Source organism: Oncorhynchus clarkii, chromosome 9 (assembly GCF_045791955.1).
Source record: "Oncorhynchus clarkii lewisi isolate Uvic-CL-2024 chromosome 9, UVic_Ocla_1.0, whole genome shotgun sequence".
NCBI classification, from domain to species: domain Eukaryota; kingdom Metazoa; phylum Chordata; class Actinopteri; order Salmoniformes; family Salmonidae; genus Oncorhynchus; species Oncorhynchus clarkii.
In genome coordinates, this window is record NC_092155.1 from 54,899,804 (window position 1) to 54,925,815 (window position 26,012).

Sequence of the window (26,012 nt, forward strand, 5' to 3'; positions counted from 1 at the left end):
AGGCAACAGCCTGTTTTCCTATATAATTATAAAATAGTTGGGACAATTCAATTTGAATTAATAGGTATTATATAAATCAAAGTCAACCTAATATTGTTATATGGGGTGGAAGGTAGCCTAGTGGTTAACTGCCTTGTTGAGGGGCAGAACCACAGATTTGTACTTTGTCAGCTCGGGGATTCAATCCAGTAACTTTACTGGCCCAACACTCTAACACACTGTTCCCCGGTAGACCGTCATTGTAAATAAGAATGTGTTCTTAACTGACTTGTCTAGTTAAATAAATAAAAACAAATATGCGCAAACCTCAGCTAAAATGAGAGACCTGCACAGACTGAGATTTTTTTCCCCCTAATCTTTTATGAACTTTATTAATAAGCATTAAAAAATAATTGATTCCTCAAAATAGCTTTGAGATTGTCGAATACATGCAGCTGGTTTCCTTTCAATTTAAACTTGTCAAGCTCTGACTTTCATTTAAAGTAATGTGAAACCATTGGCGGACAGTGCGGAATAGCGCTGCGCCGGAGGGTTGTATAGCTGCAGACTTTTTGATGTAGCTTTGAGCTGGCGGTGGGTGACAAAGGATTCCACAACCCATTCCGCTGGACTGTGCTTGCCACGGTTATCCTCAATTGAAAATATTGTGTTCAAATAAAAGGATGCAATGGATGGCCATTGATATCCATGGGGATAGATTGGTGGTGAAATTGACTGGTCTGTCTTTGTTGAGGGAATTTTTCTGGAAGGTGATATCGCAACGATGGTGTGTCAGACGTTCAGAAGTTTACAAAGAGGCGATGTCAGTGCTCCTTTGCTTGCTGTGGCGGTGCTTGGGGTTCTGTTCGCAGGGATGCAAGAAACCACAGCATTTCCCACCTGGAGAATAGAGGTATGGTGTGACAATTCGACTTTCTAACGGCATACCTCCTATCGCACCGGTTCATTCAGTTTGTATACTGGACAGGTTAAGAGAACCACATTGCTGGAATAAGTTATGATCAAGACTTTGGATGTTGAAAACCATTTAGGACCAAAACAATCATTTCATTTGAAAAAAACATCTGTGTCTACCAAGATATATGCTTTGTGACAGCTGTTGGACAACAGTAACTTTTAAATAAAATAATGTCATTGTAATATTAAGCACATTTTTCGTTAGACGGTAAAGAACTGTAGCCCACTATGACTTCATCAGATATAAATCTAAATGCCTTTTCATAATCATTAATTATGCACGAGATAATGTAGCCTTTTCCAATTCAATAATTGGAGGAATTCCAATTTTGATGGTGCAATAAAATTGTAGGCCTTCAAAATAGGCTACCTATCCACTGCAGTTAGTGGAAAATATTCATATAAATGACAAAAATCAATTATGGATTTGAATATGGAATGGATGGTTTCATCCAACTGGGCACACACTTGTTGAATCAACGTTGTTTCCACGTCATTTCAAATAAAATAAAATGTTATTCTTCACATGCTTGGTAAACAACAGGTGTAGACTAACCGTAAAATGCTTACTTCTGGTCCAACAACAATGCAGAGAGAAAGAAAATAGAGAAATAATAGAAAAGTGAAACACATAATAATAAAAGTAATAATAGCTACACAATGAGTAAAGATAACTTGGATGTATACAAAGTAGAGGTCAACCGATTAATCGGAGTGGCCGATTAATTTCGGGCTGATTTCAAGTTTACGTAACAATCGGAAATCGGTATTTTTGGACACCGATTTGGCCGATTTTTATTATTATAATTTTTTTTGCACACCTTTATTTAACTAGGCAAGTCAGTTAAGGACACATTCTTAATTTCAATGACGGCCTAGGAACGGTGGGTTAACTGCCTTGTTCAGGGGCAGAACGACAGATTTTTACCATGTCAGCTCGGGGATTCAATCTTGCAACCTTACGGTTAACTAGTCCAATGCTCTAACCACCTGCTTTACATTGCACTCCACGAGGAGCCTGCCTATTATGCGAATGCAGTAAGAAGCCAAGGTAAGTTGCTAGCTAGCATTCAACTTATCTTATAAAAAACAATCAATCAATCATAATCAGTCGTTTACTACACATGGTTGATGATATTACTAGTTTATCTAGCGTGTCCTGCGTTGCATATAATCGATGAGGTGCGCATTCGCGAAAAAGGACTGTTGTTGCTCCAACGTGTACCTAACCATAAACATCAATGCCTTTCTTAAAATCAATACAGAAGTATATCTTTTTAAACCTGCATATTTTGTTAATATTGCCTGCTAACATGAATTTCTTTTAACTAGAGAAAATGTGTCACTTCTCTTGCAACAGAGTCAGGGTATATGCAACAGTTTGGGCCGCCTGGCTCATTGCGAACTAATTTTCCAGAATTTTACGTAATCCCAATCAAAGGTGTTATTACGTTATTACTTGAAGCTCTCAACCTGCTCCACTGCAGCCCCGTCGATGAGAATGGGGGCGTGCTCGGTCCTTCTTTTCCTGTAATCCACAATCATCTCTTTTGTCTTGATCACTTTGAGGGAGAGGTTGTTGTCCTGGCACCACATAGCCAGGTCTCTTACCTCCTCCCTGATGTTTGTCTCATCGTCGTCAGTGATCAGGCCTACCACCATCATGTTGTCTGCAAACTTAATGATGGTGTTGGAGTCGTGTACGGCCACGCAGTCGTGGGTGAACAGGGAGTGCAGAAGGGGACTAAGCATGCACCCTTGAGGGGCCCCTGTGTTGAGGGTAAGCGTGGTGGATGTGTTATTGCCTACCCTCACCACCTGGGGGCGTCCCTTCAGGAAGTCCCAGGGTCCTTAGCTTAGTGATGAGATTGGAGGGCACTATGGTGTTGAACGCTGAGCTGTAGTCAATGAACAGCATTCTCATGTCGGTGTTCCTTTTGTTCAAGTGGGAGGGCAGTGTGGAGTGTAATATAAATGGTGTTATCTGTGGATCTGTTGGGGTGGTATGCAAATTGGAGTAGGTCCAAGGTGTCTGGGATGATGGTGTTGATGTGAGCCCAGCCTTTCGAAGCATTTCATGGCTACAGATGTGAGTGCTATGGGGCAATAGTAATTTATACAGGTTACCTTAGCGTTCTTGGACACAGGGACTATGGTGGTCTGCTTGAAACATTGCAGACTTAATCAGGGAGAGGTTGAAAATGTCAGTGAAAACACTTGCCAGCTGTTCAACGCATACTTTGAGTATGCATCCTGGTAATCTGTCTGGCCCTGCGGCCTTGTGAATTTGAACCTGTTTAAAGGTCTTACCGACACTGGCTACAGAGAGCGTGATCACACAGTCGTCTGGAACAGCTGGCACTGTCATGCATGATTCAGCGTTGCTTGTCTCAAAGCGAGCATAAAAGGCATTTTGCTCGTCTGGTAGGCTCACGTCACTGGGCAGCTCGTGGCTGGGTTTCCCTTAGTAATCCGTGATAGTTTGCAAGCCCTGCCACATTCGACGAGCATCAGATCCAAAGTTGTAGGTTTCCATCTTAGTCCTGTATTGATGCGTTGCCTGTTTGATGGTTCGTCGGAGGGCATAGCTGGATTTCTTATAAGAGTCCGGGTTAGAGTCCCTCTCTTTGAAAACATCAGCTCTAGCAGGTCAGTGTGAATGTTGCCTGTAAATCCATGGTTTCTGGTTGGGATATGCACGCACGGTCACTGTGGGGATGATGTCGTCATGGCACTTATTAATGAATCCGGAGACTGATGTGGTATACTCCTCAATGCGGATTAGTCAGAGAACGGATGAGTCCCAGAACATATTCGGATGAGTCCCAGAACATATTCCAGTCTGTGCTAGCGAAACAGTCCTGTAACTTAGCATCTGCTTCATCAGACCACTTCTGTATTGAGCGCGTCACTCGTATTTCTTGTTTGAGTTTTGGCTTGTAAGCAGGAATCAGGAGGATAGAGTTATGGTCAAATTTGCCAAATTGTGTCACGTGTGCTCCCTCTACGGCCTCTAGCGCACCAGGCTGCTCGTTATGGCGCTTATTGTTACATTCACCTGCGTGTCATCAGACTCACCTGGACTCCATCACCTCCTTGATTATTTGCCCTATATATGTCACTCCCTTTGGTTTCTTCCCCAGGCGCCATTGTTGTTTTGTATTATGTTCCATTTATTTTATTAAAACACTCACTCCCTGAGTCCTTGCTTCCCGACTCTCAGTGCACATCGTTACAAATGGAGGGCAAGGGAGAGCTTTGAATGCTTCTCATTAAAATCCCTTGCCACTAAGAGTGCCGTCTCTAGATGAGCATTTTCTTGTTTGCTTATGGCCCCTAACAGCTCGTTGAGTGCGGTCTTAGTGACAGCTTTGGTTTGTGGTGGTAAATAAACAGGTATGGAAAATATATATGATCATTATCTTGGTAAATAGTATGATCTACAGCTTATTATGAGGTATTCTAACTCAGGCGAGCAGAACCTCGAGACTCCCTTAAAATTTGAGATTGCTGTTCTGTCCTGCCAATGCATAGAAAAATTTGAATATTATCTGTCCTTTTTCAGACAAGTTTCCAAGATACATAGGATATTACAATGAGCCAACATGGAATAGACGTTGAATTGATGTCTGTGCCCAGTGGGATGTAATTTCCTTTAAAATAGACATATCATCACTATCAGGATAAGGTAATACCCAGATGCAGACCGCGTCGAAGTAACAATGTTTATTACAGCAACAGGGGCAAAGGTACAGGACGGCAGGCAGGGTCAGGGGCAGGCAGAGTGGTCAGGCGGGCGGGCTCAGGGTCAGGACAGGCAAGTGTCAAAACCAGGAGGATGAGAAAAGAGTGATGGGGGAAAGCAGGAGCGGATTCAATAAATGCTGGTTGACTTGACAAACAAGACGAACTGGCAACAGACAAACAGAGAACACCGGTATAAATACACAGGGGATAATGGGGAAGATGGGCGACACCTGAATGGGAGTGCAGACAATCACAAAGACAGGTGAAACAGATCAGGGTGTGACAATCACAAGAGTGTCACACCCTGACCTTAGAGAGCCGTTTTATTTCTCTATTTGGTTAGGTTGGGGTGTGATGTGGGGTGGGCATTCTATGTTTTCTGTTTCTATGTTTTGGCTGGGTATGGTTCTCAATCAGGGACAGCTGTCTATCGTTGTCTCTGATTGGGAATCATACTTAGGCAGCCTGTTTTGCAACCTTAGTTGTGGGTAGTTGACTTTGTTAGTGGCCTGTATAGCCCTCGTAAGCTTCACGTTCGTTTTGTTGTTTCTTGTTTTTGTTGGCGACATTCATAAATAAAATAAATGTACGCTCACCATGCTTCACCTTGGTACGGTCATTTCCACCCTGACGACGATCGTGACAAAGAGCCTGACTTGCTTGTATGAGCAACAACAATTCTTATTGTATTGTAGCTATAATAAACATTGTTTGATCTGGCTGAAGTCTTTACCATCCTTATACCAAGTTAGTTATTCTAAAAGTGTCTACTATTATTCATAAATTCTGTGTCCATTTTTAGTTGTTTTCCCCAGGAATAAATGGCGTAGCAGTTTGACAAGGGTACAGCTTGCCTTAGAACAACATGTACTGTAGCTTCAAGTAATCATGATTTAGGGCCAGGCTACATGGACATATCTCAAGTTACTCCAACTTAAGTGCAATGCCTGCTCCAGCTTGTAGGCTATGTCCTCTTCTTTTGTAGTGTATGTTTCCTTGACTCCGTTATCAGTGTGTCAGGAAGTCTTCAGTCTTCTGCAGGGCTCCTCTGCTGTTAGTCTGGGAGTATAGTCCTCAGCTCTTGGCAAAGCTCTTGTTTTCCAGAGGATTAAGGAACATTGGAAATCTTGAAGGAATGCTTAGTGTTTACATAATTTCTCTCTGAAGAAATGTTTCCTTTTCATACAGATATTTTACCAGTATAGATTCTGATTTATCAAATAGCCAATTCTTTAGGTTCTATTTCCACTGTATTTGTATGTAAGTTTGAAAATATTGTATATAAACAATGCAACGAGGTCAGGTTGTGTTGGTCCAATACCTTATCGTTGATGGTAAGGTGTTTGTTGGGTAGAGCTGTCGATAGGCTAAAGGAAGGTGTTTGTTGAGTAGAGCTGTCGATAGGCTAAATGAGCTTATTCACTTGTCATAAAAGTCACCTGTCACAAAGTCACCTAAAGTGATTTGGATAATCAGTCAGACAGTGTATACTTTAACTGTATATTTTACGTTCTATTACTATTATGTAATAACAACATAGTCACAAAATATTTCTAACGGCTCTGAAATAGAAAACACCAAGCTGGCCTCTTTCAAGGCTGTAAAACAAGAGTAGAATCCAGGTGTTATTATTGGGAGAGTCTTATTTGTCCTTCTCCAAAGGGACATCAGACATACTGTATCTGCAAAATGTATCATACTTAAAGTTTGGAAAGCAGTTTTACTGCTGACCACTTTCTTTTTCCACAAGATGGAATGCCCTCGCAAGAAAAAGTAATGCCTAGCATTCACATGCAAGGCATTGGAGTAATAACCTGAAGTTATGTGCTGTAGTAACTGCAGAATTACAATAGAGATGAATATCCTCAGCTGGTCAAGAAATTTGTACAATGGATCAGAACACATATTTTTGGCTTATTTTAGCCATAGAACATACTGTAGGCCTAACATTACATTATTGTACCAGAAAACACGCTGTTGGCCTAACATTACATAATTGTATCAGAAAAAACGCTGTAGGCCTAACATTACATAATTGTACCAGAAAACACGCTGTTGGCCTAACATTACATAATTGTACCAGAAAAAACGCTGTAGGCCTAACATTACATTATTGTACCAGAAAAAACGCTGTAGGCCTAACATTACATTATTGTACCAGAAAAAATGCTGTTGGCCTAACATTACATTATTGTACCAGAAAACACGCTGTAGACCTAACATTACATTATTGTACCAGAAAACATGCTGTAGACCTAACATTACATAATTGTACCAGAAAAAACGCTGTAGGATGAACATTACATTATTGTACCAGAAAACACGCTGTAGAATGAACATTACATTATTGTACCAGAAAACACGCTTTAGGCCGAACATTACATTATGGTAGCAGAAAACTGTAGGCCTACCATTACATTATTGTACCAGAAAACACGCTGTAGGTCTAACATTACATTATGTTAGCAGAAAACTGTAGACCTACCATTACATTATTTTTGCAGAGAACACGCCTTAGGCCGAACATTACATTACTGTAGCAGAGAACACGCTGTAGGCCTAACATTACATTATTTTTGCAGAGAACACGCCTTAGTCCGAACATTACATTACTGTAGCAGAGAATATGCTGTAGGCCTAACATTACATTACTGTAGCAGAGAACACGCCTTAGCACGAAAATTACATTACTGTAGCAGAGAATACGCTGTAGGCCTAACATTACATTACTGTAGCAGAGAATACGCTGTAGGCCTAACATTACATTACTGTAGCAGAGAACATGCTGTAGGCCTAACATTACATTACTGTAGCAGAGAACATGCTGTAGGCCTAACATTACATTACTGTAGCAGTGAACACGCTGTAGGCCTAACATTACATTACTGTAGCAGAGAACATGCTGAAGGTCTAACATTACATTACTGTAGCAGAGAACATGCTGTAGGCCTAACATTACATTACTGTAGCAGAGAATACGCTGTAGGCCTAACATTACATTACTGTAGCAGAGAACACGCCTTAGCCCGAACATTACATTACTGTAGCAGAGAATACGCTGTAGGCCTAACATTACATTACTGTAGCAGAGAATACGCTGTAGGCCTAACATTACATTACTGTAGCAGAGAACATGCTGTAGGCCTAACATTACATTACTGTAGCAGAGAACATGCTGTAGGCCTAACATTACATTACTGTAGCAGTGAACACGCTGTAGGCCTAACATTACATTACTGTAGCAGAGAACATGCTGAAGGTCTAACATTACATTACTGTAGCAGAGAACATGCTGTAGGCCTAACATTACATTACTGTAGCAGAGAATACGCTGTAGGCCTAACATTACATTACTGTAGCAGAGAACATGCTGTAGGCCTAACATTACATTACTGTAGCAGAGAACATGCTGTAGGCCTAACATAACATTACTGTAGCAGTGAACACGCTGTAGGCCTAACATTACATTACTGTAGCAGAGAACATGCTGAAGGTCTAACATTACATTACTGTAGCAGAGAACATGCTGTAGGCCTAACATTACATTACTGTAGCAGAGAACATGCTGTAGGCCTAACATTACATTACTGTAGCAGAGAACATGCTGAAGGTCTAACATTACATTACTGTAGCAGTGAACACGCTGTAAGCCTAACATTACATTTATTATTGGTACTCCAGGCCAGAACTTGCTTTAGGCCAGGTACTCGGTTTACTCCAAATTAGCTTTCTCCCGGATACGGTCACAGAAAAGTTCTTAATTCGATAACAGAATATTAATCTTAAGGGCTGTCCTGCACCATTGAAAAATCACAAGAGAGGATACAAAATACTCAATGCAAACCGTCACTAACCGCTTACCCTGTGCTGCTCCCAGCCGTTAGTGACGGTGACATGAAGTGTGTCACAGGGTTGGATACTGTGGCTGTAAAAATATTAATTTCCACTGTACAATAGATAAATAAAAATATATTTCAAGGGACTTTTATTTTGAAAACTTCTCACAAATGATGTTGAATAAATGTGTTATAAGGTTTGTTATTAATGATACTGCAACACTGTTATATAAAGGTATAAAGTTGTTATGTAACTGGTTTCATAAAGGTGTTATGCATGTGTTATCACTTACTTTTACGTAGGCTATCTTTTACTCCTTCAGGATCTCCACAACACCTCATGTTTGTATTTCCAGTTTCTCGAGTTCCCTCCATGAATACTTCTGATCTTCCAGCTCATGTTGTTACTGATATTCTCCTTAGTTATTTGGTCAGGTTCAGACATTCCTAAGTCAAGTCAATCACATCATAATAATCTGACATAATACATTTTGCAGAGCTGATTTGATTGGTCGAAAGACCGATTAGTGAAAAAAAGAACACAATTGGGCTGCCTGTGTAAGTGCAGCCATCGACAGGAGATAAGAGCACTAACAGTGACAGAACACTAAGTACTAGCTATGGATAGTTCATAACTATCATTTCCCATCCTGATATCGCTGCACTGGCTCCCCGACTCATTCCGGATTGAATTCAAACCCCTCCTGCTGACTTTCCGGTGTATACATGACAATGCCCTTCCTTATCTCAAAGAACTGAGCTCCCTCCAAAACCCCACCCGCACCCTCAGGTCAAATGATAGCCTGCTCCTCCATGACCCCATGTTTGGTAAAAAAATGTGTTCCTTGGGGGATCAGGCTTTCAGCCTCTGGAATGCCCTCCCGGCCTAAAAACGTTTCAATTAGGAAGGCTTTCTATTGATAGCTGTGCTCCTTGTTGTCCTTGTTCCTTGTAGTTTCAGCTGTGTTCTTTGTGCCAGTTGCCCTGTCTAGTTGTGTCAATATTTGTTCTTCTATTTGGTAAAACATTTGTATTTTATGCACTTTGAGATTATTCTGTAAAATGAAAATGAAATGATTATTATAAACACAAAGACAACACTCTACGTTATAATTTTATTTTAAAACCCAGCTAACACAGAACATATCCATCACTTTCCTTAAATATTCTCCTTTGATTATTTGACAAATGACTTTCCCACAAAGGTCTGGAAACCCAAATTAGTTAGCTAGGAATCCAGATCATGATCATAAATATAAATGAAATCTGGATGGTGAAGTGTGTTACAGATACGTGCACAGATAAGGCTCGACCTGTGCAGAAGCTCGACCTGTGCATTAACCTTCCATGCTCTAATACTTGATATATTTTCTTTGTAAACTGTTTTTGAATTCTTGTTCTGAACCCAGTGCCCATAAGTCATCATTAAATTCAAGTAAATTATGTTTAATTTAATTAGCCATTAAGATGTGGCCATCTATTGCTTTTATTTAACTAAATAAGTCGTAATAGCTCAACGATTCTGTGACCACAGTTGCAAATATTTTTTAGGGGGGGATTTCCCTTTTTTTTTTTGCTTGAGCACCACCCCCAAAAAGTCTGTGCATGGCCCTGATGTGACATCTGTGTCCAGTAGGTTGTAAATCCTTCCCTCGCGCCTAACTGGTTGACCCAAATCTCAGGTGGTTAATCTACAATTTTTTTGTCCAAGGAAGAAGCTCACACCTCCGGTGTGTTGATGATTGGGATTCGTAAAGATGCTCACTCGCAGGTTCTCCACCTCTCCAGGAACAAGCGCTACACCTTCACCCCCGAGAAACTCAAATGGGACAAGTTCAAGCTCACATACAAGTATGGAGATTGCACTCCTTCCTTTCTAACCAAAGGATTACTGCCTAAAAAAACAAAAGGAAATGCTGTTTTATTTGACTTCAGACATACAGTTGAAGTCGGAAGTTTACATACACCTTAGCCAAATACATTTAAACTCAGTTTTTCACAATTCCTGACATTTAATCGTAGTAAAAATTCCCTGTCTTAGGTCAGTTAGGATCACCACTTTATTTTAAGAATGTGAAATATCAGAATAATAGTAGAGGGAATGATTTATTTCAGCTTTTATTTCTTTCATCACATTCCCAGTGGGTCAGAAGTTTACATACACTCAATTAGTATTTGGTAGTATTGCCTTTAGATTGTTTAACTTGGGTCAAACGTTTTGGGTAGCCTTCCACAAACTTCCCACAATAAGTTGGGTGAATTTTGGCCCATTCCTCCAGACAGAGCTGGTGTAACTGAGTCAGGTTTATCGGCCTCTTGCTCGCACACGCTTTTTCAGTTCTGCCCACAAATTTTCTATAGGATTGAGGTCAGGGCTTTGTGATGGCCACTCCAATAACGTGACTTTGTTGTCCTTAAGCCATTTTGCCACAACTTTGGAAGTACGTTTTGGGTCACTGTCCATTTGGAAGACCCATTTGTGACCAAGCTTTAACTTCCTGACTGACGTCTTGAGATGTTGCTTCAATATATCCACATAATTTTCCTCCCTCATGATGCAACTATTTTGTGAAGTGCATCAGTCCGTCCTGCAGCAAAGCACCCCCACAACATGATGCTGCCACCCCCGTGCTTCCCGGTTGGATGGTGTTCTTCAGCTTGCAAGCATCCCCCTTTTTCCTCCAAACACAATGATGGTTATTATGGCCAAACAGTTCGATTTTTGTTTCATTAGACCAGAGGACATTTCTCCAAAAAGTACAATCTTTGTCCCCATGTGCAGTTTCAAACCATAGTCTGGCTTTATTTATGGCGGTTTTGGAGCAGTGGCTTCTTCCTTGCTGAGCTGCCTTTCAGGTTATGTCTATATAGGACTCGTTTTACTGTGGATATAGATACTTTTGTACCTGTTTCCTCCAGCATCTTCACAGGGTCCTTTGCTGTTGTTCTGGGATTGATTTGCACTTTTTGCACCAAAGTACGTTCATCTCTAGGGGATAGAACACGTCTCTTTCCTTGTGATACAGTGAGTTATAAGTGAAATAATCTGTCTGTAAACAATTGTTGGAAAAATGACTTGTGTCATGCACAAAGTAGATGTCCTAACCGACTTGCCAAAACTATAGTTTGTTAACAAAACATTTGTGGAGTTGAAAAACTAGTTTTAATGACTCCAACCTAAGTGTATGTAAACTTCCGACTTCAACTGTATTTACGAGGTACAGTTGTCTTAGAGCTTTCATCAGAATTGGTGATTTTCAGGTGTTTTGATGGTGCCCATTGATTTACAGTGGCAAGAAAAAATATGTGAACCCTTTGGAATTACCTGGATTTCTGCATAAATTTGACATAAATTTAGATCTGATCTTCATCTAAGTCCCAACAATAGACAAACACAGTGTGCTTAAACTAATAACACAAATTATTGTATTTTTCTTGTCTATATTGAATACATAATTTAAACATTCACAGTGTAGGTTGGAAAAAGTATGTGAACCTCTAGTCTAATGACTTCTCCAAAAGCTAATTGAAGTCAGGAGTCAACTAACCTGGAGTCGAATCAATGAGACGAGATTGGAGATTTTGGGTAGAGCTGCCCTGCCCCATAAAATGTTTTGAGTTTGCTATTCACAAAAAGCCTTGCCTGATGTGAACCATGCCTCGAACAAATAAGATCTCAGAAGACCTAAAATTAAGAATTGCTGCCTTGCATGAAGCTGGAAAGAGTTACAAAAGTATCTCTAAATGTCATTCCACGGAAGACAAATTGTCTGTAAATGGAGAAATTTCAGCACTCGTCTCTCTAGGAGTGGCCATCCTGCAAAGATGACTGCAAGAGCACAGCACAGAATGCTCAATGAGGTTAAGAAGAAGAATCTTAGAGTATCAGCTAAAGACTTACTGAAATCTCTGGAATATGCTAACATCTCTGTTGACGAGTCTACAATACGTAAAACACTAAACAAGAATGGTGTTCATGGGAGGACACCACGGAAGAAGCCACTGCTGTCCAAAAAAACATTGCTGCACGTCTGAAGTTCGCAAAAGATCACCTGGATGTTCCACAGCGCTACTGGCAAAATATTCTGTGGACAGATGAAACTAACGTTGTGTTGTTTGGAAGGAACACACAACACTATGTGTGGAGAAAAATAGGCACAGCACACCAACATCAAAACCTAATCCGAACTGTAGACTATGGTGGAGGGAGCGTCATGGTTTGGGGCTGCTTTGCTGCCTCAGGGCTTGGACCGTTTGCTATCATCAACGGAAAAATGATTTCCCAAGTTTATTAAAGACATTTTGCAGGAGAATGTGAGGCTATCTGTCCGCCAATCGAAGCTCAACAGAAGTTAGGTGATGCAACAACCCAAAGACAGAAGTAAATCAACAACAGAATGGCTTGAACAGAGGAAAATAAGCCTTCTGGAGAGGCCAAGTCAGTCCTGACCTCAACCCGAGTGAGATGCTGTGGCATGACCTCAAGAGAGCACCAGACATCCCAAGAGTATTGTGGAACTGAAACAGTTTTGTAAAGAGGAATGGTCCAAAATTCCTCCTGACCATTGTGCAGGTCTGATCCAGAACTACAGAAAACTTTTGGTTTAAGTTATTGCTGCCAAAGGAGGGTCAACCAGTTATTAAATCCAAGGGTTCACATACTTTTTCCAACCTGCACTGTGAATGTTTACACGGTGTGTTCAATAAAGACATGAACAATTATAATTGTTTGTGTTATTAGTTTAAACAGACTGTTTGTCTGTTGTTGTGACTTAGATGAAGATCAGATAACATTTTATGACCAATTTATGCAGAAATCCAGGTAATTCACAAACGTTTTCTTTCCACTGTAACTGTTGTAATATGCCAAGTTGTTTCCCCAGATAATCACATTGTGTCTGTGCAGGCTGCTCTCTTTCCCAAGGAACCTGATGAATGCCAGTGACACTCGTCGGGGTATCGCCAAAGCCTTCACTATGTGGAGTGACGTCTCACCCTTCAGCTTTAGAGAGGTTCCCGCTGACCAGGAGGCAGACATCAAGATAGGTGGGGGCACAACAAACATACTGTACCTAAAGCATATCAGGCATTATGACTGGCATATAGTCATATTCTAGTAGAAGGCCTACACAGTGAAATAGGTCTGAAATGCCATCAGCATTTGAATTGAACAAATCTGCCTCTACTGTATATTTATATAATGTCCAGTGTGAATTATGCCTGAGAAAGAGTCTTGAGCACCTTCAAGCATGTGTAATAATTTTCAAGTGCCCTAAATCATGCAGAAGCTGTCTCAGTGGGAGCACCACGGTCTGGGACTCTTGTTCCATAAATAATTTATTGGTGCAAATGTGAGAAATGTCTGTCATCCACAGGGGGATTGAAAAGTTTGTCCTTTGAAATCCATCATCTCCTAGACTGTATGGGGAATGAGAAAGAGGCTGAAAAGGCTAGAGGGTGTGTTTTGCCTCTTGGCTGCTCTGACTAAGGCACAGCTCTCTCTTTTTGGCAGGCTTCTACCCCATCAACCACACAGACTGTCTGCAGTCCTACTTGCACCACTGTTTTGACGGCATTACTGGCGAACTGGCCCACGCCTTCTTCCCCCCGACAGGGGAGATCCACTTTGACGACCATGAGTATTGGATTCTGGGAAACATGCGCTTCAGCTGGAAAAAAGGCATGTACATTTTTCTGAGTTTTTGTAAACTGCTGTTGTGGACTCAGCACCAAAGCTACTTGCAGGATGTCCAGCTCAATTATTGTCAGATGCACTGGGTTGAATAGTATAAATTGTAGTAGACACTGTAGTTGGTAATTATGTCTTGAAGCTGGAAAAGTAGACAGTGTAATACTGTTCCTAAATGTGTGATTGTTGGTTACTGTGAGTTTAGAGCAGGGATGGGCAACTGGCCCTTTTGAAGGCCCTCAGATCAATTTGGTTGTTTTTCTTTTGTTATGTCGGTCACTCAATTAGCCCATGTTAGCTAAACATTTTAGATTGGCGAATTAGTCTAGCGGCCAGCTATCTAAACATGTAGTAATCAAGGTCGAATTAGAGCCAGGGGCCCTTTGGTTAGTCAAATAAATAGACACATTCAATATATTCATCCAAACTGCTTGCGTACGTCAGCAGGCTTCTGCATAGCCAGGCTCTAAAATAGAACTTGGTTGACACTTGACTACTCATTGGTTTTAACATGCAGATATCCACGTGGGTGACTGAAAGATGCACAAGGTCCAGTTGGTGGTGGTAATGCTCCTTAAAGTTGGTTGCCAACCGCAATATAAAATCCACAGATGAAGGATGAACGAGGAGAGATTTTGGTTGTTGGTTTTGGTATTTTAACCTTTTCACAGTCCCAGTAAAGTCAAGGGGATTGAATCATTTCCTGAATGCACTGAATATAAACTCAAAAGCAGAAGTAACTTCTTATTGTATTTGTATTTTTATCTCCAATTGGTTAATGACATATTTACAAGGCTATTCTAAGCAGCAATAGCAGTTAAAAACACATCAATATTGCAATAATCCATATTAAATATCAATATTCCATAGGTTAATATGTAATATTCATTGTATGACACTGCAACAACTGGCATAGAACCCATACATGAATATGTACACACTCCCGAGTGGCGCAGCGGTATAAGGCACTGCATCTCAGTGCTTGAGGCGTCTACATTTTAGAAGGCTGAAACGGAACAAAATGTGGAAAAAGTCAAGAGGTCTGAATACTTTCCGCATGCACTGTATGTAAATTGTAAAGTATTTTGTCTGTAATGTCTTTTTCGTTATGTTTCGGACCACAGTAAGACCAGCTGTCTGGTGGGGATAAAAATCAACATGAGCACGCAGATGCACACGCGGAGCCGGTTTGGGTAGTGTGGCTTGTATTAGCAAATGTATACTACTGAACAAAGAAATATCAACATTTATAATCATCACTTGTGTTCAAATAATCCAAATGTTGGTTGATCAGTGGCCTCTCAAACTATGTTCACTTCCATGAGAATTTGACCCCTGAGAGTGTGGCAGTTTGAACAAAACATAAAACCACAAGAAAACCATCAGAACATTTAAAATTCATGTTTTTTGCCCCACTGTCACTAACCACGTTTCAATCCACAGTTTTTATGAAAGTAAAGTAATGCTATTTAAAAAAGAAAAAATTACAAGTGTGATGGAAGCAGGAAGTGTCATTAAAATGTTATAAATGTCGACAATTTGTTTGTTCGTCATGGTGGAAATTATATGTTGATACCATGTCGTCGAGGTAAATTTGCAGTCACTCAATGGTATGTTGTGTGGTCCTCCCACTGCAACATGGAACATCATGCACAGTTTAGCCTACAGGGTGGTGAAAGTGCACGGTGATGAGCTTATTCTACTTTCCAACCATTGCCCTTTATAATGAGTAGACTTTTTGTGGCCCCCAGCCCCATCAAAGTTGCCATCCCTGGCTTAGAGCTTTGCAGCTTGTGCCGTTGTTGTTAAATCAACTGTATCTCAGTATCATCTTCTTCATCGACACTGATCTGAAAAGACAGGTATAGGTGAAAGCCATATGTTGTTAACCAACTCAGGACTAGCTTCCATATGTATAGTTCCTTTAGATACTTTTGGTCATGTAGTGTATGTGGACACCTGATTGTCGACCATGTAATTCCAATATTATGGACATTAATATGAAGTTGGTCCCCCCTTTGCTACTATAACAGCCTCCACTCTTCTTGGAATGTTTTCCACTAAATGTTGGAACACAGCTGCGGGGACTTGCTTCCATTCAGCCACAAGAGCATTAATGAGGTCGGGCACTGATGTTGGGCGATGAGGCCCGACTCGCACTTGGTGTTCCAATTCATCCCAAAGGTGTTGAAGTCAGGACTCTGTGCAGGCCAGTCAAGTTCTTCCACACCGATCTTGACAAACCATTTCTTTATGGACCTCGCTTTGTGCATGGGGGCATTGTCATGCTGAAACAGGAAAGGGCCTTCCCCAAACTGTTGCCACAAAGTTGGAAGTACAGAATCATCTACTATGTCATTGTATGCTGTAGTGCTAGCCCGAACCATGAAAAAGAAACGCAGACCATTATTCCTCCTCCACCAAACTTTACAGATGGCACTATGCATTTGGGCAGGTAGTGTTCCCCTGGAATCGGCCAAACCCAGATCCTTCCATCGGACAGATGGTAAAGCGTGATTCATCACTCTAGAGAACGTCTTTCCACTGCTCCAGAGTTCAATGGCGGTGGGCTTTACACCACTCCAGACGACGCTTGGTAATGTGCATGATGATCTTAGGCTTGTGTGCAGTTGCTCGGCCATGGAAAGCCATTTCATGAAGCTCCCGACAAACCGTTCTTGTGCTGACGTTGCTTCCAGAGGCAGTTTGGAACTCGGTAGTGAGTGTTGCAATCAAGGACAGACAATTTTTACGAACTACGCACTTCAGCACTCAGCGTTCCTGTTCTGTGAGCTTGTGTGGCCTACCACTTCGCGGCTGAGTCGTTGTTGCTCCTAGACTTTTCCACTTCACAATAACAGCACTTACAGTTGAACGGGCAGGTCTAGCAGGGCAGAAATACTGACTTGTTGGAAAGGTGTTATCCTATGACGGTGCCACATTGAAAGTCACTGAACTCTTCACTATGGGCCATTTTACTGACAATGTTTGTCTATGGAGATTGCATGGCAGTGTGCTCGATTTTATACACCTGTCAGCAACGGGTGTGGCTGAAATCAACTAATTTGAAGGGATGTCCACATACATTTGTATATATAGTGTATTTCTGTGGATGAGGAAAAGAAGAGGGAAAGGACTTTAGCCACTTTAGACTATCAGGATGCTCCCCAGGCTGCATCACATCCGGCCGTGATTGGGAGTCCCATAGAGCGGCACACAAATGGCCCAGCGTCGTCTGGGTTTGGCCGGGGTAGGCCGTCATTGTAAATAAGAATTTGTTCTTAACTGACTTGCCTCGTTAAAGGTTAAATAAAACATTTAATAAATTGCTGAGACAGAATTAACTGTGTTGTGTTGTTTGTGCAGGGGTGTGGCTGACAGACTTGGTCCACGTAGCGGCTCATGAGATCGGCCACATCCTGGGCCTCATGCACTCCCTGAACCCTAAGGCCATCATGCACCTGAATGCAACTCTGACGGGGCGCAAGCTCATCACACAGGACGAGGTGTGGGGCCTGCACCGACTCTACGGTATGCCTAGCACCCACAAGCAAATAGCCCTGTATTACAGACTGAGAGAAACAATGGTGTTACATTGATTTGTAGCACAAAACAACTATCGGTACTTTTAAACCATAGCACATTTTAAACTTTAAAGAACCAATTTATATTGGCTTTATAGATCATTCATTAAGTCTACAAGAGCACTACTTCACAAGTAGCTGCTTCACAAATAATTTAGACGCAATACCATTGCCTGCTACAAGTAAATGTGGCATTAATTAGTATTGTCGAACCTCTTATAATACAGTGAGTTATTGTAAATGTGCAGCCAGATCGTCTTCCCAAATGTCTTTGCTGCTGCTAAAGTTGTTCCCTTGTCCCTCTCTCCCCACTCCTTCTCCTCCTCTCCTGTAGGATGTTTGGATAGATTATTTATCTGTCCAGCCTGGGCGCGGAAAGGCTATTGCGACAGTAAGCGCAAACTCATGCAGAAGCACTGCCCCTCCAGCTGTGATTTCTGTTACGGTAAGTGCTGCATTGCAGAGGAAAAAAGATTACTCTCAATCTACTGGTGCAAGGAATTGCTCAGTACCGTTTGCCAAAGCAGCCAACAAAGTTCAGCCATGCAGAACCATGATGAAGGTTTGCAGCCCTCCTGATTTAAAAGCAGATTAGATACTTGCCACTGGAGTAGTCATTCACAAAGAATTACCTCCTGATGAGACCCAGTCTGCCTTACAGTAAGCGAGCAAAGAAGTCAGTGAGGCACCTCGACAGCTTGAATTCCCATAACCTCCACAGTTTATGACTCCTCCACCCCGGCATTGTTGTGGGTTTTCACGATTTTTGTGTGTAACAAGGGAGAACGTGGAGGAGTGAGGATACCATTTCTGGCTCCGAATCTGTTCCTCATTGTTGATTGGAAAACGTTGTACGGCTGTGGAAAATTCCAGAGTGACTCCAAACCACTGGAATTTCAGACTGTGGCTTGAGGGTTAGATACACGGAAGGTCAATTTGGGATTTTTGCAGCCCAAACTAGTGGCTGTCTTTTAAAAAGACTTCCAGCTGGTCATGAGGCACGTGTTCACACTGGCCTAAATTAACTATAAAGACAATGTCCATCGTCTACAAATGGCTTCTGACCGGTTCCAGTGACTTTTTTGATGCACAACATGGAGGTAGATATTACGCTTAATTTGAGTGCCTGTCTTGGGGGATAATTTGAAGTTAAATCCTAAATTCCCACTCAGATCAGGGTATACAATTAGTAAGACGGAATCTTCTTAGTTTACTTTTTGGAGTAAACATTGCGAAATGAAAGCCATACTAAACCGAGTCATGTCTGGTTAAGACTTTATACAGAAGTGGATCTCAGCCTTTAGCCTTGTTTCCTAACTCTCCTCAGAGTTCCCATTCCCCACTGTGGCCCCCACCCCCACACCCCAACGGACCAAACATAAGCTGGTGGCTGAGGGGAAGAAGCTCACCTTCCGATGTGGGAAGAAAATTGCAGCTAAGAAAGGCAAAGTATAGTGAGTATGGCTTATTTAGTCCCGACATCACTTCGAACAAATCATGATATCCCACCAACAATAGATTCAATTGAAATGAATTTGACCCCAATCCTGATATTATGCGCTCTCTGAAAGTTTTTTCTAAGCTAGGTGTACTTGTGTTTTCGTAGCTGGTACAAGGACGGAGAGCTTCTGGAGTACTCCCACCCTGGCTACGTCTCCCTAAAGGACGACCACATCAGTATTGTGGCCAATGCGATCAACGAGGGCACATACACCTGCATCGTGAGGAAAAAGAACAAGGTCCTCACCAACTACTCCTGGAGGGTACGTGTGCGCTTCTGAGGGCATTGCCACTCTCTGCACACAGAAGCACTGGGTATTAGCACAGAGACCGACCACACACACGACCACAGAAGAATAATTCCAAGAAAATAAGTCCCTCAGACCACTGCAATTTCACTGCACGCTCTTGGGCACACTCAAAATGGCCACCAGTCCACCCATTGACTTGAATGTGAATGTCCGTTCTAGGAATTATATTTCCATGCACACGTTCGCTCACACAAACATTGCTTGGTCAAATGGGGACTGCACTCACTTGGGCACATATTTTAATGTATGTACGTTCTATTTCTAAACAATCATGTTATGTAAAAAAAAAAAAAATAGTCATGTATTTTCATATGTGCACAATAAACATTTCTGTGATCATTAGTAAATTGAATATTGATGTAAAATTAAATTTTGTGACAATCGAGTACAAATTAGATTCTGTTATATTATGTGAACAACAGAATGTTCTTTGAAGTTAGAGGTCACAAACACTTACAGGCTAGCTAGTAACCTCAGACTTGAAATATTGTCCTGAAATGTTTTATAATTTTGCCTAACCTGGCTATATTAATCCATGGGTAATGCATTCTAAAGCTACTGCCTCTTAATACAGGTCATATAAATAATTTACTGTCTGAATTGAAGTTGGGTAAACCAAAAACAAACATTGTTTACAGTCACTGGAACTATTTAGACCTTTATTCACATATGGAACACCTCCGATATCTCGCTTGCTCAGCTATCCTTTAGGTGGAGCCAATACTTTCTCTCCAGAAGGTGCAGTTCCACTAACAGCTCCCTTTACATGCTCATTTGACACATCAGGTGTAATAATCCACAGAAGGGCTTAGAGGGGACTCTCAGATAAAACTGATTTATGTACATTTCCATTTGTGTTGGTTCTAAAGAGTCTCCAGACGAGGGAACATTTTGCAACTGTTCCAGTCTGAGCAGCCAGCAGTCTCCCAGAAATGAGACTGCACTGTTTATTTTCCTCCAGCTAGAAATCAAATAATTTATTGGTTTAGTCCTAGAAATCGCAGCCACTTTAACAACAAAGACAAAAATCTGGGGCTCTTTTCCCTGAAAGAACAAAGTCCTGAGACAAAGTGTGCAGTGCAAAGAATGACATCACTCTTGGGACGTCTATTGAGCTGGATTCAACGCTGGGAATTTTTGGGGACTCGACTTCCCTTTTTATTTTTTCCTTTTGGCAGGCAGTGTGTGGTGCTGTTTGCTTAGCTTAGACAGCATTTATAAATACCAGCAAAAAGGTGGACATATAAAAGATTCACATTTTATTTCTAGCAAAAACATGTCCCGGGTCAATGTAAGCCATCGGTTATACAGTAAAGTCCTTATAATATGATGGATCGACATGGCTCTAACACTGCTACATTATTATACAGTATCTCCAGTACTCAAATACCAACGACTTCAACTCTGGTCCTCTTCAGCAGTGTAAAAAAGACAGAAAACAAAAAGCCAACATTAGCTAAGGTACAGACAAAATTGTAGTTAGGTTTTGACGCACAGTTGCCTCATTTCCATAAAAGTTAAACCTTGTCAGAATCGAGAAAATACTTTAAAAGTTTAATGGTTGGGATTCAGCCATATAGTTGGGAAAAAAGGGACAGTGTGTTTGTCCATCGTTCATATCATGTGACGACCAGTCTCCACCCTCACAGGGTGAGGGCAGTAAGCTGACCCTGACAACGGAAGCCATTCCCCCAATGAGTCCAGCCACATAAAAAACTAAATGTCCCATGATTCTTGTCCGGTCAGCTGAACAGGCTAGTATGTCTCTTCCCATACGCAGGGTGTCCTGCCCTCCAGGCGCAGCTCAGAACTTGAGGCTGAACCCTGGGCCCACGGCAGAAGCCCCTTGGTTGCTGGTAGTCAGATGGAAGCCTGAGTCTTTCAGGTCATCGTCACCCTGGAGAGAGGACAAGCCACACACATTAGCTGATGAGGCACATTGCCTTTATGCCAGAGAACTAATGAAATCTGGAAAAATAAGTATTAAGCAGTGGGAAGATGTGTCTTGACAACACACAGTAAAGTGCTGTAGGTCTACAATCTATCAAACACAGAAACCAAGCTCAGATGTCAAAACCTAGTTGACAGAGGGATGTAGAGTTAAACCCAGCCTCACCAGCTGACTGTAGCCCAGGCCTCCCTCGGGGGGGCGCGGGCTGGTCCCCCTCTTCACCCTCTGTTGCTCGCTCTTGGCCGGCCAGGTGGGGAACATGGAGGGGTCGATGGGCTGCGGTGTCTCCCGGAAATACTCGTGCTTCAGCGCCTCGTCCGATAGGATCCTCTTGCTGGGGCAGTAGGTGAGGAACCTAGTGGAAAGGGAAAAGGTCAAGGCCAGGGGCGGTAGAGGTCACTCAATAAGGTGGTACTTGCGAAACAAGACTTTAAATCTTCGTCATACTTCTACTCTTTTTACTGTTTAAGCTAGAAACGGCATTCAAACTTAATTGTGCAGACTGGTCTGCTTTTTGATATCAATTCATTTGTGTGTCTTTTTGTCCATCCTCATAGACCAGGGGTGTCAAAGTCAAATGGACGGAGGGCCAAATAAAAAAATCAGCTACAAGACGAGGGCCGGACTGTTCGAATGTTCATTGAAAAATTTTTAAATGACGCATATAGTCTAGTGAACCTAATTGAACCTACTGAAAACCTAACAAATATATTACAATATGATCAGATAAATAAAGCAATATTTTCTTATGGCTCTGTCAGTAATCTTTAATTTTCAACAGACACAAAAGACAAATTTCCTTTATATAAATATCCCCATAACATGAACATTAAATGAAAGAAACCGGTATTCAAGGCACCATCAGTAGACTATATTTTCTATTTTAGCAAAAGTGGGCTAAATTTACTTCAAAGAAAAAACAATAATAGCAATTTTCTATCATCCACTCAACTGAAATATTTTTAAAATATAATTGGATTGAAATACAAAAAAATAAAGTGCAAAAATCTATTAATCAAAAACAACACTTTGTTTAAGGAGAAGTAACATGCAGTGAAAACAAATATTAAATTTTAACTTTTAAACTTGAACTGAGTAAAAACTCTAAATATGTGATTGCACAGTAATGTTCACTTGTTTGAGGTTGAGGGTGATACTTGGTGGTGTCCCATCTTTTCCACAAGTTCATCAATGTTCGGGGTAAGGCTCTGAGCTGAAGAAATCCTCAGAATTGAGTGGAGGTGTTCAGCAGTAAGTCGACTTCTGTGTGATGTTTTGTTCAGGTTCATCAAAGAAAACAGTTGTTCACACAGGTATGTGCTGCCAAACATAGACAACGTTTGAGCAGCCTGGATGCGCAGCTGGGGCATTGTGCCGGGGAGGAAACGGGCGAACTCCGCAGCACCCACTGCCGCATATTTTGCCCTCAGTGCATCATTGCATTGGAGGTCAATCAACTCCATTTGGAGGTTTGGTGGTGAGCTTTCCACGTCAACAGCAAATGGGTTACCGAGCAGTTCCAACCTGCTTTTTTTGTGCTTCAAAGTCAGCAAATCGGCGTCGAAAGTCAGCGGCAAGCATACCTATTTTATCAGCCAACTGTGTGCTCGGGAACGCACTGGTAGAGAGCTTCTCTTTCATGGTCTGGCAGCTGGGAAAGTGGCTCAAATTTTCTTTCCGCATCTGCGTCTCCCACAGAGTCAGTTTGGTTTTAAATGCCTTCACTGTACTGTACATATCAGAGATGACACGATCCCGACCCTGCAGCTGCAAGTTTATTGCATTCAGATGACTCGTAATGTCACACAGAAAAGCCATTTCACACAGAAACATTTCGTCTCGGAGTTGTGTTGTGTCTTTCCCTTTGCTGTCCAAGAACAGACAAATCTCCTCACGAAGCTCGAAACATCTTTGAAGCACCTTTCCCTGGCTTAGCCATCGCACCTCTGTGTGATAAGGCAAATCACCATGCTCCGTTTCTAACTCCGTCAGAAATGCCTTGAACTGGCGGTGATTCAAACCTTTGGCTCTGATAAAGTTAACTGTGCGCGTGATGATGCTCATTACATGCTCCATTTTCAAGGCTTTACCGCACAACGCTTCCTGGTGTATGATACAATGATAAGCTGTCAGCTCACCTGTCGCGTTTTCCTCTTGCATCTTTTCCCGTATCTTCGCCACCAGTCCGCTCCTGTGTCCACACATCGCAGGTGCTCCGTCGGTTGTCAAACCCACGAGTTTTTCCCAAGGCAGCTCCATCTCATTTACACATCTTGACACCTCTTCATACAAATCATGCCCCGTAGTTGTGCCATGCATAGGACGTAAAGCCAAAAACTCCTCTGTCACGCTTAGGTTGGAGTCCACTCCGCGGATGAAAATTGACAACTGGGCAATGTCAGAAATGTCGGTGCTCTCATCCACAGCCAAGGAATATGCAATAAAATCTTTTCCCTTTTTCACAAGCTGCTCTTTTAGATTGATGGACAACTGGTCTACTCTCTCGGCAATGGTGTTTCTGCTCAGACTCACATTTAAAAAGAGTTGCCTTTTTTCTGGGCAAACTTCGTCACAAACTTTAATCATGCAGTTTTTGATGAAATCCCCCTCCGTAAATGGCCGGGCTGATTTAGCGATCTCTTCTGCCAAAATAAAACTGGCCTTGACAGCAGCCTGGCCTTGTGATTTGGCTTTTTTGAACAGAGCCTGTCGAGATTTGAGGCCTCGTTTTAATTCCTCTGCCTTTTGTAGCCTTTGTTCCATGTCCATATTCTTGTTTTTGTCCGCGTGTTTCGTTTCATAATGTCGTCTCAGATTATACTCTTTCAGTACCGCCACACTTTCTCCACACAGAAGACACACAGGTTTTCCAGCTACCTTCGTGAACATATACTCCGACTCCCACCTTGTTTGAAACCCCCGGTTCTCAGTATCCACCTTCCGTTTTGCCATTTTTGATGGGTATCTGAAAGTTAATTTTACTGTGATGCTGACGACTGCTGTGCCAATAAATATTGAAATGAAGCAGCCTACTGCTCGGTGCGTCACCTTTGCATTGTGGGAAATGTAGTATTGGTGCGTGTAAAAGATCTGCGGGCTGCCGGCTTGCTGCGGGCCGGTTCTAATAATAAATCAAGATCATCCCAGGGGCCGTAAAAAACCTTCTTGCGGGCCGGATGTGGCCCGCGGGCCTTGACTCTGACATATGTGTCATAGACTAACATTCTAATGCTCCCCATTGTGACATCACTTCCAACTTCCATTCACTGTAAATGCAACAATTCAACTTGACACAAAATCAGCTACATTGACCATTTTGCCAAACCCTTACACCAAAAGTTAGAGGGTGAAACATTTTCCTCTACTTCGCTGCTATTCAAATCTGAAATAACATAATTATCTGGTACCGATGTAACCTTACAGCTGTTAAAGTGACCATCAAAATTTTCTGTAACTTTTTATAAACTTGACATTGACCCCTTTCAAAATAGGTTAGACAAAAGTTAGACGGTATGACATCTGTCTAATTCTTTGTTATTCAAATCAGGAATAAAGAACAGAAATATCTACTACCAATCAAGAGGTACAGCTGTTTTAGTAACCATGTCAACTAATTTAGCCAACTTCCCAGAGTTGGATTTACTGCCATGGAACTTTTCAGAACTTTCAAATTATAAAAATGGGGGGGGATTAGCATGAGACGATGAGTAAACATTATGACTTTTGACACTAATCAGCTACCTTGACCACTTTTCTGAACAATTCGGTGTACACAAAAACTTCAAAAGGTATTTGTCTACCTCTTAGATGTTCAAATCTGAAATCAGAACAGCAATAACTATTCATCATGCCACACACACACACATCTACACCTTCAACCATAGATTCATTCCTTTATCATACCAATCAGTCCAACTTAACCTTGTTTTATCCCTTTATCCCTCCATACATATGGTCTTCCATCCCTGTATCCTTTTTTTAATTCACCTGTCCATTTATTTAACTATCCTGTCATAACTTTCTTTTAACAGCTTTTTTCTTTGATTAAGAAATGAATGTATGGTAGAAGTAAGGGATAAATGCTTGGGATAAAATAAAGTTTTTAACCGTGTTTTAAAGTTCATCAACGCCTCCTTGTCTTCTGTACTCTATTATTACAGTTAGCATATACTGTGGTATTAATGTAGGAGTGTAACAAAGTGTAGTAGGCTAGTCTGAGTGCAGTTATTTGTGATGAAATATGTGATCCAACTGCCCCACAATCCAAGTAATAAGGATCATAGTGTCCTCTATGAAAATAATCAGACCAATTGTTTTACTACATTTAACTTGGACCAAATTTAACTTATTGGCTTATGTAAAACATTTAAAACTTATACCACAACCACAAAAATACTTGTAAAGAGTTAAAGTCCCATCAACCTTTCTTCATGAAAA

At 41.5% G+C, this 26,012-nt stretch overlaps 2 protein-coding genes across 7 annotated transcripts in view; one reads left to right on the forward strand and one right to left on the reverse strand.

Moving 5' to 3' along the window:
• The first annotated feature begins 505 nt into the window (after nucleotides 1–505).
• On the forward strand, nucleotides 506–25,698 carry LOC139416589 (matrix metalloproteinase-23-like). 2 transcript variants are annotated; one of them, XM_071165438.1, is made up of 9 exons: nucleotides 506–892; nucleotides 10,252–10,391; nucleotides 13,447–13,586; nucleotides 14,053–14,220; nucleotides 17,596–17,760; nucleotides 18,148–18,258; nucleotides 19,141–19,267; nucleotides 19,420–22,139; nucleotides 24,792–25,698. In XM_071165438.1, the coding sequence occupies exons 1-8, from the start codon at nucleotides 764–766 to the stop codon at nucleotides 19,592–19,594; spliced, it is 1,155 nt and encodes a 384-aa protein (XP_071021539.1). In that variant the 5' UTR covers nucleotides 506–763; the 3' UTR covers nucleotides 19,595–22,139; nucleotides 24,792–25,698. The 2 variants fall into 2 exon arrangements, with proteins under 2 accessions (XP_071021539.1, XP_071021540.1); XM_071165439.1 differs by having other exon boundaries at nucleotides 10,256–10,391.
• LOC139416586 (cyclin-dependent kinase 11B-like) overlaps nucleotides 21,286–26,012 on the reverse strand; it is a 32,542-nt gene continuing 27,815 nt past the window's right edge. For all 5 annotated transcript variants that reach the window (XM_071165427.1, XM_071165426.1, XM_071165429.1 and 2 more), the window contains 2 exons: nucleotides 21,741–21,930; nucleotides 21,286–21,521 (listed from right to left, as the gene is read on the reverse strand). In XM_071165427.1, the coding sequence (XP_071021528.1) occupies nucleotides 21,429–21,521; nucleotides 21,741–21,930 (283 nt within the window). In that variant the 3' untranslated portion in view covers nucleotides 21,286–21,428. The remainder of the gene's footprint in view (nucleotides 21,522–21,740; nucleotides 21,931–26,012) is intronic.

Coding starts and splice junctions, on each gene's coding strand:
- LOC139416589 (XM_071165438.1), top strand. CDS start 764: ATGGTGTGTCAGACGTTCAGAAGTTTACAAAGAGGCGATGTCAGTGCT. Junction 13,587..14,052: donor GGAGGCAGACATCAAGATAG/GTGGGGGCACAA, acceptor TCTTTTTGGCAG/GCTTCTACCCCATCAACCAC. Junction 18,259..19,140: donor CAGCTGTGATTTCTGTTACG/GTAAGTGCTGCA, acceptor AACTCTCCTCAG/AGTTCCCATTCCCCACTGTG.